Source organism: Eupeodes corollae, chromosome 2 (genome assembly GCF_945859685.1).
Source record: "Eupeodes corollae chromosome 2, idEupCoro1.1, whole genome shotgun sequence".
NCBI lineage: Eukaryota > Metazoa > Arthropoda > Insecta > Diptera > Syrphidae > Eupeodes > Eupeodes corollae.
The window spans coordinates 28,676,270-28,690,230 of NC_079148.1; the positions used below are offsets into that span (position 1 = coordinate 28,676,270).

The following is a 13,961-nucleotide window of genomic DNA, read 5'->3' on the forward strand; positions in this document are numbered from 1 at the left end:
TCTATATTGTGTTGAAAATCTCCAACCCCCATACACTCACTCCAACGGTGATAATATAATTGAAACATCAAACTAATTTCAGATTTTTATTTTCCACATTTTAAAGTTAAAGTGGATTAAAACAACAAAACCAAACAATTTTTTTTTTAAGTCAAAAAAATTATCAAATTTCGAGAAACAAAAAACCAAATTCCAACACACAAAACCTTCCACTCACACGCACAAACAACTGCTACATATTTGTAACATTCCTACCTAGACCTACCTATACTCTCACTCACCACTAGAATGGAAAATATTTTCCAATCATTTGAGCAAATTACCTCCGTTAATTGAACGGAATTGGCTCTGTGTCCCGAGCGAAATACCATCGGTGACTGGTTTGGTTTGGTTTTGTTTTTTTGTTGGAATGCATCCGGAGCGGCGCGGCGGCCAGCGCGGCGTGGTGGTGGCATCAGAGTGGCTTTGATGGTATGGCTTCGTTTGGCCTGGTCTAGCTTGGCTTGGCTCATGCAACAGCCGCTCCTCCTATCGGTGATAATAAAAATCATCGATTCATTAAATTGCAATTTTGTGCATCCGATGAGTTTATGTTAAACTAAACATTTTCCCATATAAAGTGTAAGTAAAATTTTGCATTTTTGTTTGTATATGAATAGGCATGTGTCACATCTGCCAGGAAAAACATCCGTATACATATAGAGCGCTCTGCATTTGGTCCAATGCACACACAACGACCATATAGTTGGCTCTAAATTAGCGTTTTCGTCTAATTGGCGACTATTAGCGAAGAGCAGAACCACAAAACCCAAAATGAAAATAGTCGCCTCCATCCTACCCTCAATGCACAGATTCTATTGTCGCTTGCCTATTTCCTGCATATTGCCTGATGACTGCTGACTGCTCTTCGACCCCAATAGCTAGGCGCCTGGTTTGGTCTGGCCTTGGCTTGCGTTGCCTTGCATTGCTTCGCTTAGCCTAGCCTATCCTGGCTATAGGGCTATAGGAAACAAATGGCGAATTAATGGCGATCGATTGAGCCTATTGGCAATTGGCATTTCGCATTTGTTACAAACGTATGAATGCTATGTGTATGTACATTTGTGTGTGTGTGTGTGTTTTGCAGTGCTGAATGTTCTGCCATTAAAGGCAACAACTGTTTTTTGGGAAATGAGACAGCCGTATGTGCGGTTTGGTGCTTTAATCTTTTGTTGGTTGGCATATCTAGGTTTTGGTCAGGGTTTGAGGCTTTGGCACAGCAGAAGGGCATATAGAGCGCATCAGACTCTTAAATATAGGAATCATCCTAAGGCATTGCACGTGCCATAATGGCAAAAGGATTATCCCAAATAGCTCTGGAAGTTGGTTCAATCTGTTTTCAAGAGCTATATGATGACCTAATGGTGTATACATATAAAGTTCGAGTAGTATAGTAGAATGCAATAAGGAAAAGCCTTTTGGTGATTGCCAGGAAATAGAGTAGAACTCTTGGTTGATGGAGTTAGTGAAGTGATTTTCCAATTTTATCGCATTCAGGCAGAATTTCCAGATGCAATTTTGAGAAGTGTATGCTAACATCGACATATGTATATTTTTTGATGTCAATATAAATTTCGAATTGAAGCTTTCGAACAACAAATACAACAAAAAAGTGATTAAAAAATATTATTGTTATTTCACTGCCTTAGTAAGAGACTTGTAAAAAATAAACCTGACTAGTTTTAACACTTTGACTGCCATGTCGTACGTTCTCGTGCGACAACTCATAATTCCCCAGAAGCCACGTCGCACATTTTCGTGCGACACCTAGTACTTCAGTTCAGGCCATGTCGTATGTTTTTGTGCGACAGTATATGGGATATTGTATGGGTTTCGGATTGCGTGGTTTTTGGTAAATATTTTGGTCTAAATTTCGTCGCTGTAGGATAACTTTTGAGGAAAATAAATAAGAGTGAAATTTCTTCTTCGTGTTTCTTTATATACTTCATTTTTATAACTTTTTATTATTCAGAAAAAAAAATAACAATATTATTTCATTCTAAAAATTAAGTTAAAATTAAAAATTAATTAGTTCACTATTACTTATTCTAAAATTTGTTTCAAAATTCCCAAAGATTCAGGTTTACTGTCTAAAAAGAAATCAGTTGAAATTAACTAATTTGAAGAGATATTTTATGTAAATTACCTTTTTGAATGTGAATATTTTGGAAAGCAAGTAACGCAAAGCTGGGGTTTGTTGGGGCACTCTGGACAAAATGTTGTTGTTCTTTTTATGCTGTTCCTAGCAGTTTTTCTATCAGAGGATTTTTTTGTTTGGGCATAACACAAAACGCAAGCCCGTCTTATGGTTTTACCATTTGCATCCTTTCTTTTTTCAATATAATGTTTCTTTGAAGCAACGGGTTGTGGAGAAAGAAGGTCCAATAATCCTTCAGCAACCTGCTCTCGAAATTTTCTAATTTGCATAACACTTTTCGTGGCTTTTTTGTAAACTAAAAAAGAATTTACAACTGCCATTCCCAGCAAAAATTCAATGGCAACTTTTCTGTACCACTTGAGACCTCTTCTCAGTGTTGTAGCATATGAAGCCATTTGGTCCGATAGATCAATGCCCGACTTGCCTTTGTTATATTCAATAATAGCAAGAGGCTTTTCACGATTTCCCTGGCGTCGGTTTATTCTCCTGCCTCTACTGGTGGATGGAATATTTGGGTCAGGAATCGATTGGTCAGATACGGCAGCCATAACAGGAGCATGTTTTGTCGATAGCATCCTGACATCTCGGGTGTCCTTCCACTTTAGAACAACAATGCCGTTTTCTTCCTCACGTGCAACCATTTCTCCTCTCTTTAGCTGTGCATTCATAACCTCTTTTGGGCAGAATTTTTTGTTCGCTCGAAGTGTCCCAACTACATGCGTTTTTTGGTCAAGCATGGAGCGTGCCAGTTCGTAGCTCGTATAAAAATTGTCAACAAATAGAGTGCGACCTTCTCCTTTCAATAAAGAACTTAGTTCTTCACAAACATTTTTTGCCAAACCAACTTCTCGAACACCTGTTGAGCTTTTGCCGGAGTAAATTTTAGTAGACCAAGTGAATCCTTCTGTCGTGCAAAGTTTGAATAACTTAATACCATAAGGATGGGCTTTGTTTGGTATATATTGTCGGAAGACTAGCCTGCCTCTCCAAGGAATTACCGTTTCATCTATGACCATATTTTCTCCGGGTATAATCACCCTCTGAAACTTCGTCTGCAGCATGTCCAGAAGAGGTTTTAGTTTTCCAATTCTATCTCCTGCCGCTATGGACGTGTTGTCAGTAAAATGAATGAAGTTTAGAAGAAGTTGAAACCGATTTCTGGACATAGTTCTAGCAGGAATGCCAAAATTGTAAAGATTTTTCTTCGACCAATAGTCTTCCAACAATCCCACCTTTACGAGGCCCATCCACAGTAAAAGCCCGAGGAATTTTCTTATCTCTGTGGTGTTTGTGGGAACCCATTTCTTCTTTCTTGATGCACGAGTTATTGGAACGCGATGTATTTGCTGCTCCGCATACCTATTTGTTTCCAAAACTATAAGTTGTATAACCTCCTCATCAACAAAAAGATAAAAGGCTTCAAGGCAGCTTATAGTTGAAGGCACGTCTATTAGGAAACCGGACTTTCCAGTGAAAGTAAAGGTTTTTTGGCGGGAAGAAAACTCCATCCAGCGTACATTGTCACTTGTATCAATCAGGGTTGGTGATTCCTCGGTTTCTTCAAGCATCTCTTCCTCATCACCTTCTAGAATTTCCGCATCAACCGCGTTCAAATCTTCATGTTCCGAGTCGGTATCTGAGTTAGGATCATCGTTTGGTAGCCAATTATCATCAAAGTCCAAATCGTCGCTTGAAAAATCTTCGTCACTTTCTTCCATTTCTGGTTCCCTCTCCACCTCATTTTCATTCAAATTTTGTCTTTCCATTTTTCATTCTTATTTTTCAGAAAACTATAACTGTACGAATATTATTGACAACTTGCGCAATCACTTATGTAACACTTACTAAAAACACAGGAGATAATACGAGACAACACGAAGAAACTACTGTCGTACGTTTTTGTGCGACGTGGCTCCAACGAGTATAATTTATTTTATATGGCCACGTCGTACGAAAACGTGCGACACACAAATACCGTTAAAATTTCACAGTTATGATGACAAAAAAGTAGGAATTAGTTGGAAACTTCTTTTTAGGTACTAAGATACAGAAAAATAAAAAAAAAATGCTTTGGCCTGGCGTAAGCCATAATGTTCATATCGCTTGGCAGTCAATGTGTTAAAGGTGAGATTTGATAACTAGAAGAATAAAATTTTAAAGCAACATCAATTTGAAAAACATTTTAAGACTCAAAACTGACATTTTGACGATGTGAGGACATAGCAAACGCATATTTATCTTGAAAAACGCAACCTTATGATTAAAAAATGTGGTCTGCATATTTATTTATTTTAAACAATGGCTTTTTCTTCACTCAGTGACTTCTTACTGAGCGACAATATCTGTTGTGCAATAAAATGTAAAAAAGCTTACCATGGCTTTAAATTTAATTTTCTTGAAGAAACCTCCTACCACTCGTTCGCCCACACACCTAATACAAAAGTCAAACTCACAAATTTAATCCCAATTTGGTAAACATCCTCCATGTTTTTTTTTTGTATTCTTTCTTTTTTCGTCCTCTTCCTTTTTATTCTGAAGCTCAAGACTTATCTGGCAGCTAGGTCTGCAAAGTCAAGACACTCCTTCCCAATGTTGACAACGTCGTTGTCGTCGTCATCGTCGTTTGTCGTTTGGTTGTTGTCTACCTCTCTCTTAACTGAGCAAAGGACTTACTGCATATACACATTTTCCAGCAATTTCCGATGCAAGAAAAAAACGGTATCCAGCTGGGTGTCACCTCGGTAAAGGTAGATCTTGGGTTTTTAACTCCGAAAACAAACGGAGACAGAGTCAGTTCTGGCAACAGAAGCAACAAAAACAACAACAACGAAGACGGTGACAATCCGTACCACAAGCAGAGAAAATGGGATAAAGAATAAACCAGCTGCGATTACCTTAACTATATTGCACCTTGTGTCTATAAGTCCATAGGTATAGAGTTTGAGAGGTGCTTGCGCTTCCTTCCCAAGCACAGACAATCTTCTTATGCTTCTTCTTCTTTTACTTCTCCTAGACCATCGTTTTCGATTTCCTTGCACACCGGCACCCGGTTCGGGTATATATTTGATTTTCCTTATACCATTTGTTCCGCACAGGATTTTCGGCATGCTCAATTTGCTCCTTGGTATAGATAGTAGTCTCCTTATTCCTTATTGCTTGATGCAGAAGTAGGTAGGTAGGTAGATAGCAATGGTTACTTCTTGATTGCTCCCTTGATGGAATTGATTTTCAACAGACAAGTCAGGAGGGCGATAGCAGGCTTCTTCAAATAAAGTTCATCTGAGCGCATAATGTTCTCGCTTCCACTTGAATTCTCAAGATTTGGTTCCTTAATTTACTTCAGACTTTAATATATAAAATTTTTTTTATTTTTTTTTTTCATTTCCAAAAGTTTTTCCTTGAAGGAAGTGTAGGGTTTGGGATGTGTATCGTTCAGACGGACACAGTTACATTATACAACGTAAACCTGTTGCATTTTCAGAACTTGCACATTTTTGTTGCATTTTTTCAATATTCTCTTCAGTCTCAAGGATCTTCGTTTAAATATGGCAACGGTGGTAGTGTGGTCCATGCCACGCTGGTTTCGGAGAAGAAAATCCTTTAGAAAAAAAGAAAAACTTCAACGTGATTGTTTGAATTTTTTTACTCCTCGTCTAACCGAAGGTGAACCTAGGACATAAATCTCAATAATCGTTCATCATGAGATATATGTTTATGTATGTTTGTACGATGGCAGTGGGCGGACTGGGTGTCGACTGGGCGTGATCTTGGGCGAGGAGACTGGAATTTATTTTGTTGATTTTTAAGATGAAAAAGAAAAATAAATTGCACAAATGGGTTGTGTGATTTTTTGAAGGTGAAAATAAGAAAAATAGGTACAAAATTCTAAGGATTGAATTTTAAACAAACAACAACAAGCATTGAGCATGTGTGCTTTATCCTTTATTACATTTTGTTAATAGTATCAAGTTGTATAGAAATTGCCAAACTTAAGGAACAAATGTATAACACTGAAAAGTGATTGATGGTGTGAATTTCAAAAAGGTATAAGGTAGGTAACTTTTGTTCACGTGTGGGATGTGAAATCAAAATTTAGACTCTTTAAGTCGGAAATATTGAGCGGCATTCAATCACAATGGGAAAAAATGTGCAAGAAACTGAAATTTATCAGAATGTCCTTAAGCAAGAAATAACATCACCTGAAATAAGTATAATAATTAACTTCCCTAATTTTCACTTCAATTGGAACATAATTCCACTTTGTAATTAATTGTAAAGGTTTTGTGTGAAGTTATTTCCCTTTCATTTTTAATTGTGTATTTTCTATTATTGCTTATTTCCTATTAGTTGTGGAGTTTGAACTCATATTTCCCATGAAATTGTTTTTTTTTGAAATAACTTCACTTGATATTTTATTTGACCTAATTTGAAAGTAGTGATTTGTTGGCAGTGATTTTAAGGAATTGTTAAAATTATGATGACTGATATTGGGAAATAATTTCATTTTGCAACATTTGTGAAATTTTTGAGTGAAGTTATTTTCCTCTCATTTTGATTTCTGTATTTTATATCATCGCTTGAGTTATTTCCCATTTAAACTTACATTTTCCACGAAATTGTTTAACAGAACTGAAATAACTTCACTTGGTATTTTATTTCAACAGATTTGAACACAGTTATTTTCCGACAGTGATTTTAAGGAGCAGATTAAATAATAACTGACATCCAACATCCAAATATTCTTCTGCAATTGCTGAATTGTGAAAATTACCCAAAATTTGAATAATCTTCAGTTTGAAATAAACTTTTAAAAGTTTCTTAAACAGTAGAAGACTCAGTATAGTTTAAAATCAGAACCAATCAACCTTTTTTGTGGAGGATTTTAGGTTCTATTACGCGTTTTAGACGTATTCAAATGTTAAGTGCCAAAAACCTTGTTTTTTGAGCTTTCACAAACGTCTTGAATCTATTGTGAAGCGTTGGGAAATAGAAAATATCCTTCACGTAGTCCTAGAGAAAAAATTTTAAAGGTCTTCAGTGACAATCAATTGCAATTTTTGAGCCCGAAAACTAATAGTTCTGTTATTAACATAGCCTCCAAAGTGAAAATAGGCTTCACCACTAAAGTTGATTTTTCGATGGAAATCCGGATCATTTTGAAGCCTTTCAAGGGCCATTTAACACGAGATATGAAATTCCTGGTGATAAACCACTGGAAATAGAATTTTCACATGTACAAGGAAAAGTTGCGTCTAAGGAAGATCTATTATTCTAGATTCAAGCACGGTCCCTAGCTATAAGTTGGGTGAGGTCACTTTCCACTTGTACGCGCCACCTGATTCGCGGTCTTCCTCTACTGGTCTGTCCTGTGGGTGTGGATTCGAAGACCCAGCCATCTTGCCACTCAATTGCTTTCGTAGCCCAAAGAAACAGTTGTTAGCAAGAGTTATTCTTCGTTTGATCTCAGCACTGGTGTTGTTTTCTGCGTTAACAGCGGAGCTGAGGTAGACAAAGTCCTTGACTACCTCAAAGTTACATCTGTCGATGGTGACTTTTTGACCAAGACGTCGGTGTTGTTGTTTTAAAAAAATCGCATGACAGCGCATCATCTTGTCTAAAACATCAAAAGGTTCTGTTAAGTTGTTTCCAACATTTATGGAGCAGCGTGAATTCTCCATGGTCATCCTGCACAAACAAGACATGGCTCTATACAGCTCGTTGCTGTAGATGCTGTCATATGCGGACTTGAAATCGATGAAAAGATGGTGGGTGTCGATTTGGTGTTCTTGAGTTTTTTCCAGGATCTGCCATTATGTGAATATCTGTAGACTTTCCTGGTCTAAAACCACACTGATAAGGACCTATCAGGTTGTTGACTATGGGCCTTAGACGTTCACATATTACGGCATAGAAGATTTTGTAGGCGATGTAAAGTAGACTGATTCCTCTATAGTTGTTGCAGTTAAGAGGGTCCTTTTTTCAGGATCAAATACACCCACAAAAACCACTTGCTCCTTTTTACCCCCTGTACCTCCTAAACCATTGAAAATAGAATTTTCACTTGTAAATACAAAAGTTGCGCCTAGTCAAGATCTGTCCTTCTTATAGCCAGGTTTTGGGGAAAAATGTTTAACAGTACTGTAGTAAACTTTAACTTTTTTAATTAGTATTTGAAACGTGTATTTTTAATTTTTAGCAATGAAGTCATTTTCCGTTCCAAAAGATGGCTTTTCAAAATGAAACTCCTTAGTGGAAAGCTCTTTAGGAATTATAATTTTCTAAAAATACAAATAAATATTATATAGGTGGCTTTTCAAAATGAAACTCCTTAGTGGAAAACTCTTTAGGAATATCAATTTTCTAAAAATAAAAATAAATATTATTTATAAACCAAAGCTAAGAACTTTGTCCAGCAATCAACATCAAAATTTTGTGTTTAGTCCTTTGTTTTTATTCCTTTTTACACTAAGGTACACAGGAAACACCACATGAAACCTTTTTCATTGTATTCATTCTGAAAAAGAAAGAAAAAAAGGTCCAAGGAACAGACAAACACAAGACAGAGGCTACAAAATAACTATGACAGTTATCTGCTTAGAAGAATTTTTCATAAAGTCGCATTAAAATACGACAGCAAGCGAGTAAGGAAAAGGAAACGAAACACAAACGGAAGCGTATCTATCTATAAATAAGGATAGTTGGCTTGGCTGGCTATGGATAGGTACGCACATTTATACAATTTTTGTCTTTATTTTCTTAGTGTGGCGACTTGTTATAATAATATAAAAAATATGTATTTTATTTTCCTTACTTGAAATTCTTTTCGCCCATTTTTTTTATTTCCAAGGTAAATGACATTGAGCCTGAAGAGAGCTCTTATACTAAACCTTCAGAATACATATAGTCTCAATCTTCGTCTCAGTCTCAGTCTGCTAAAAAGTTGAGGTTATGTCTATGAGGAGGAATACGATAAATTGTGGTGTCCTTTGCTAGTGCCACTGCCACTATACTATCTAAAGGATGACTTATGAATAGTGATGGTGGTTTTTCTTTTTTTCTTTTCGTTTGTTTCTTTATGCCAAAGAACATTGAAAAAATTCATAAGACGCAATATTAAAATTATTCGGACATGAAAAATATTCTTTATTCTTTCACAAATTGATCAAATAGCACAAATATTATTGGATTCTTTTGGTTTGGTTTTATTTTTTACAAGTGATTTACTTTTCTATCTTCTTATACCTCAGCAAAAAAAACAAACAGACAGGGTGAAGGAAGGACAATGAAAGTTGATATATAAGTGGTATAAGAGGATATTGTTGTAGAAGATTGTAAATTACTCAAGTGAAATGAATATGGTTAGTTGAAATTTTATTGAAATTTCCCCTTTTAGAAATACAATTTAAAGCATTTAGGAAGGAACCTTTATTTGATTTAGAGTAGGCACCAGGTCAAAAGTCCACAATGAATATCTTGGCCTTACTTATGGGGTTTCCACAAATCAACTACCTCACACTTGGTAATGCCTAAGGGACATGTTTTCACAATGTTGAATAAAGAATTTTCTTTTTGTAAGTTAGTCTTGTAAGAGAATGCAATCATTTTGGAAAACAATCATTTTGGAATGCAATCATTATGAGTCACTAATGGGATTCAACTTAAAGATTGCGTTCATTGAATTCATTTAAATATTGGAACTTCTAATTACAAACTCTTCGTATTTAAAAGAATGCAATCATTTTTTTCAATCATTTGAAAATTCCTGTTTCCTACATTCACTTGAAGTCTAATTATTCTTTTAAGGACATTGCTTTTTTAATTTTCGTAAAATGTGCTTTAAAAAGCAAATTTTTAGATTTAATGTTCAATTAAAAAAAATCCTTTAGTTTTTATCAAAACTATCCGACGTTTAAAAACTATAAAATCTAAGAAAGAAAACAAAAATAAAACTCATCTGCATGGCAGTTCTCAATAAAAGACTTATCCCTTAATCCCAATCGCACAAGGACGACAATCATTTTAGTCTGCGAATATTGTCAAAATCAATACCAATTGCTTATTTTTTTGTTTTTCAATTTTCTTTTCATGTCTTTATCCTTTTAAAACGACAAACAAATCCAAGAGTGTTCCTAGACACTTCTTTTTTTTCCAAAAAGAGAAAAAAATATAAATTCAAATTAAATGCAGAATCCCAATTCACAATTTATAAACGAACCATATTATTTTGTATGTATTTGTGGGTACAATTGGTTTTTCCTCTTTTTGTCATCATTTTGACAGTTGACAGGGAATTATCTTGTAATCCCCTAATTACCTTCATCGTTCACTATACAAAAGGATAAGGATATAACAAAAACAATTGCAAGAAAAAAAGTAAAAATCTTTTCTACTATTTTAAAAATTATATTTTTTTTTCTTTGTCAATTTCCTCTCTTTTTATATTTTGAATTCAATTCTTTTAGTTTTTATTTATTTTCTTCTACTTTTTCCTTCTAAATCTTCACTCATTTCCTTTATGGAAATCGAAAAAAAAGAAAGAAATCTTTTTCCAGGAAAAAAAGTACCACGCAAATAAACTGACAAATTCTACTAGTGACAAATAGAGTGTACCTAAACCCACCTACTTTAGACCCAGTTCCATGTCTGTCCTGTCTGTGGGCACTCCCGTCTACGCGTATACGACATTGCTCAGTCTCATAAATATTTGCAGGGCCAGATTTTTTGAATAAGAAAACTAAATAGGTTTTGTTCACGTTTTTAAAACACATGAGTATTTACAGATTAATTGAGGTTCAACACTGGTTGAAGTTCTTCAACCATGGTTGAACATTAATTAATCAGTTCTTAAATAGAAATAATGTATGAAATATTAATCCAGTTTTTTTTTCGACTGGTAATTGCATAAATATTGAAATCTGAGACGACACAAAAAATGTGATTGGGCATCGCTAGACAGATTAATTGGAGAAGTTAGGGTCTGTTTAGCTAACCAAGGTTTAAACCATCACTTTAAAACTTGAACTGCAATCCCTCAACAGAATAATGCCAAGTTTATCATTTTAAACTTCTGTTTGACCAATAATATTGTCTCCAGATTATGAGTTTAAGGTATAACTCTTAATCCGGGTTAAGGTACCCAATTTAAAGAGTTTACTCTTGGTTGAAAGGAACTATTCATTTTTAATCCTTTAAATCTCTTAAGTCTAGTTTAGCTTACCACTGAATCTTATAAATTATGGAGGTGTTTAAGGATTAAGATGTTACTTGAAGCATTTAAACATTTAGTATCCGTGACGATTTAAGTAGTTCCAAGGACTGTCTTGCAGAGGTCTGAGGTGAAACCCTGCTTAAACCTCAGGGGTTTTTAAGGGTTCTGTCACTTGCGGGGAATTTTAAAATCTTTAAGGAGTTATGATTGTAATTTAATAATAGGAGGTCGCATATGCGACAAAAAGCTGTAAGTCTTTTCCATTTCTGACATTTTTGAGACCTGCTTTAAGTCACAAGGCCCCAGTTCTTCGCGAAAGTTGGGTCATTTAAGCCTTGATTTTAAAATAAGGGCCTTATTATATTAATTACTTTAGTCCGGTCTTCTTCTCATTGCACACAATTTTTTTCTATGTTCCTGCCGATGCTTTCTCATTGTGGACTCTTGTCATAATAAGGACTATAAAAGGACATGAACATAATTTTTCTTCCTACATCCACCACCGAGGACACCCATCATCAGCTATCACCCATAACCCAAGCAAACAAAGTTTATTATTATTCTTCTTCTTTTTTTCTTCTATATTCTCCTGCTCCTGTTTCTTTGTTTATATGTATACGTATATGAGTACAAGGATACTTTTGTTTTGCTTTATTTTTATTCGCGATTCTCAAGACTTAGTTGCTGTTTGGTGTTTTTATTGTGTGTTTGTGTGTTTGTTTTTATTTTTCTCTTTATTGTTGTGTGTTTTGTTTAGCAGTGTTTGCGTGTGCATCCTTTCTGGGAATGGCTTTGCTGGTTAACTGTCAGAACTTTTGCACTTGAAGTGATTTATGTTTCGGAGTCGCACAGTGGTGCTAGAACCTAGAAGAGTACAGTGTGGACTGAGATGGGGGTGTAGTGAGGGTGGTGTGGTGGAGCGGAGGCGGCAAGCGGACTATGAAAGAAAAGTTTTCAATTTTCTGTTGCTTCTTTTCATTTTTTTTTATCTGCATCTGTGTTTTCCTTATACAGCCTGCGTTAACTTTGTTCTGATGGCATACCTATTATATTTATATTCTCTTCTATCTTCTAGTCCTTTTATGTCGGCCCTCCACCACCTCAATGCTTCCGTGGGATAATAATGAAGAGACGAACGGAGAAAGTAAGGTTAGGGTGTGGTAAGGTCCTTGTGTGTGACAATTTAGTATCACATTAACTTTGTCGGGATGTTGTGAATGAGAGTGTGGAATGTTAACAATTATTATGACACTTTTAACGCTTAGGACGACACATAAGTCTTCTTTTTTTTTTTAACGACCTTTTGAAGTATTTGTGGAATGAGAAGTTTTTATTGTTATTGACCTCTGTTTCTTTTTTTTCAGGTGACTAAAGTTTATTTTTTACACTTTTTTATTTGTTGTTGTTATTGTTGATAAAAAAAAAACAAACCACGTCGAAATCGGGTTTCGTTAGCAGCGGGCTGTTTTTAATACAAGTTCGTTGTCGACGAAACCTGCATATTGCGTTGGTAACACATCAGAGAAATGGAGAAAAATACAAAAATTAATTAAAAGCGATTTTTTTATTCGTTTTGTTATAAAAGAAATTTTATATAATGTTAACAATAGTAAGTACATATAGGTTGAAATAAAAAGTTGTTTTTTAAGGAAATATAAAGCAAACAATTTTTTAAATGTTTTGATAAACAAAATTATATACGAATAAATATGTAAGATGAAGTTAAGGATGTTGAGAAATGATGACTATAAACCTAACAAAAATATAATCGAATGAAAAAATATTTAACTATAAAATTGTGTTTATGAAAGGAAAAGCTAACATCCTGAAGTTTAAGAGGGTATGTGGTCATTAAGAATATTTAAGTTTTTAATAATATTTTTTTTAATATATTTAATATTTTTTTATTTCAAACCAAAGCTTTTTGAAATGTGTCTTGACTAGCAGTTCAAAGCAAATGCGAATGAAAAAGTTCCAACGTTTTTACTTCAACCATTTGAAGCAGCATTACAAATTAACTGAATACTTTTAAAGTTCTTAGGTTTTGTAAAGATTAATTAAAAACAAAAATCAACTTTAAAATTCAAATCAATCATAGAACTACAATCTTAAATACCACTTTTTTATTACATATGTTAAAAATGAAAATGTTTCACATACGCCATAGTGACCTGCAAAAATATATATTCATCAATTTCAAAACGTTCATTTTAAGTTTTAAGTCATTGTCTTATGGAAATTTTTAGTGGGTTAGAAAAAATTCTTCCCATTTATTTTACTTTTTATGATTTAAAATATTAGTTAATGTTGATTTTTTTTATAATAAGCGCACACTCAAGGGGATAATACTACCCTTATTATTTAGACATAGTGTGAGCACTAGGAAAGGGAGGGAGGGGTTGAGAGGAGGTGTCGGTGCAAATTGGTTTTGAATTCCTGAATATTGCAATGGCCGGGAAAGACAGAGTGTGGCAAGGCATTCCACATTCGCATAGTACGGCTAAAGAACGAATCTCTGTACTTGACAGTACCAACGAAGTTGGGCTCGAGGGTATA

The 13,961-nt window shown here is 34.8% G+C and overlaps 1 protein-coding gene across 1 annotated transcript; it reads right to left on the reverse strand.

Moving 5' to 3' along the window:
• Positions 1 to 306: 306 nt before the first annotated feature.
• Positions 307 to 3,915, reverse strand: LOC129944816 (piggyBac transposable element-derived protein 4-like). Its single transcript, XM_056054479.1, has 2 exons — positions 2,509 to 3,915; positions 307 to 528 (listed from the first exon to the last, which is right to left on the reverse strand). The coding sequence occupies exons 1-2, from the start codon at positions 3,913 to 3,915 to the stop codon at positions 307 to 309; spliced, it is 1,629 nt and encodes a 542-aa protein (XP_055910454.1).
• Between the last annotated feature and the right edge of the window lie 10,046 nt (positions 3,916 to 13,961).

Coding starts and splice junctions, on each gene's coding strand:
- LOC129944816 (XM_056054479.1), bottom strand. CDS start 3,915: ATGGAAGAAAGTGACGAAGATTTTTCAAGCGACGATTTGGACTTTGAT. Junction 529..2,508: donor TTTTGCTGGGAATGGCAGTT/GTAAATTCTTTT, acceptor TATCACCGATAG/GAGGAGCGGCTGTTGCATGA.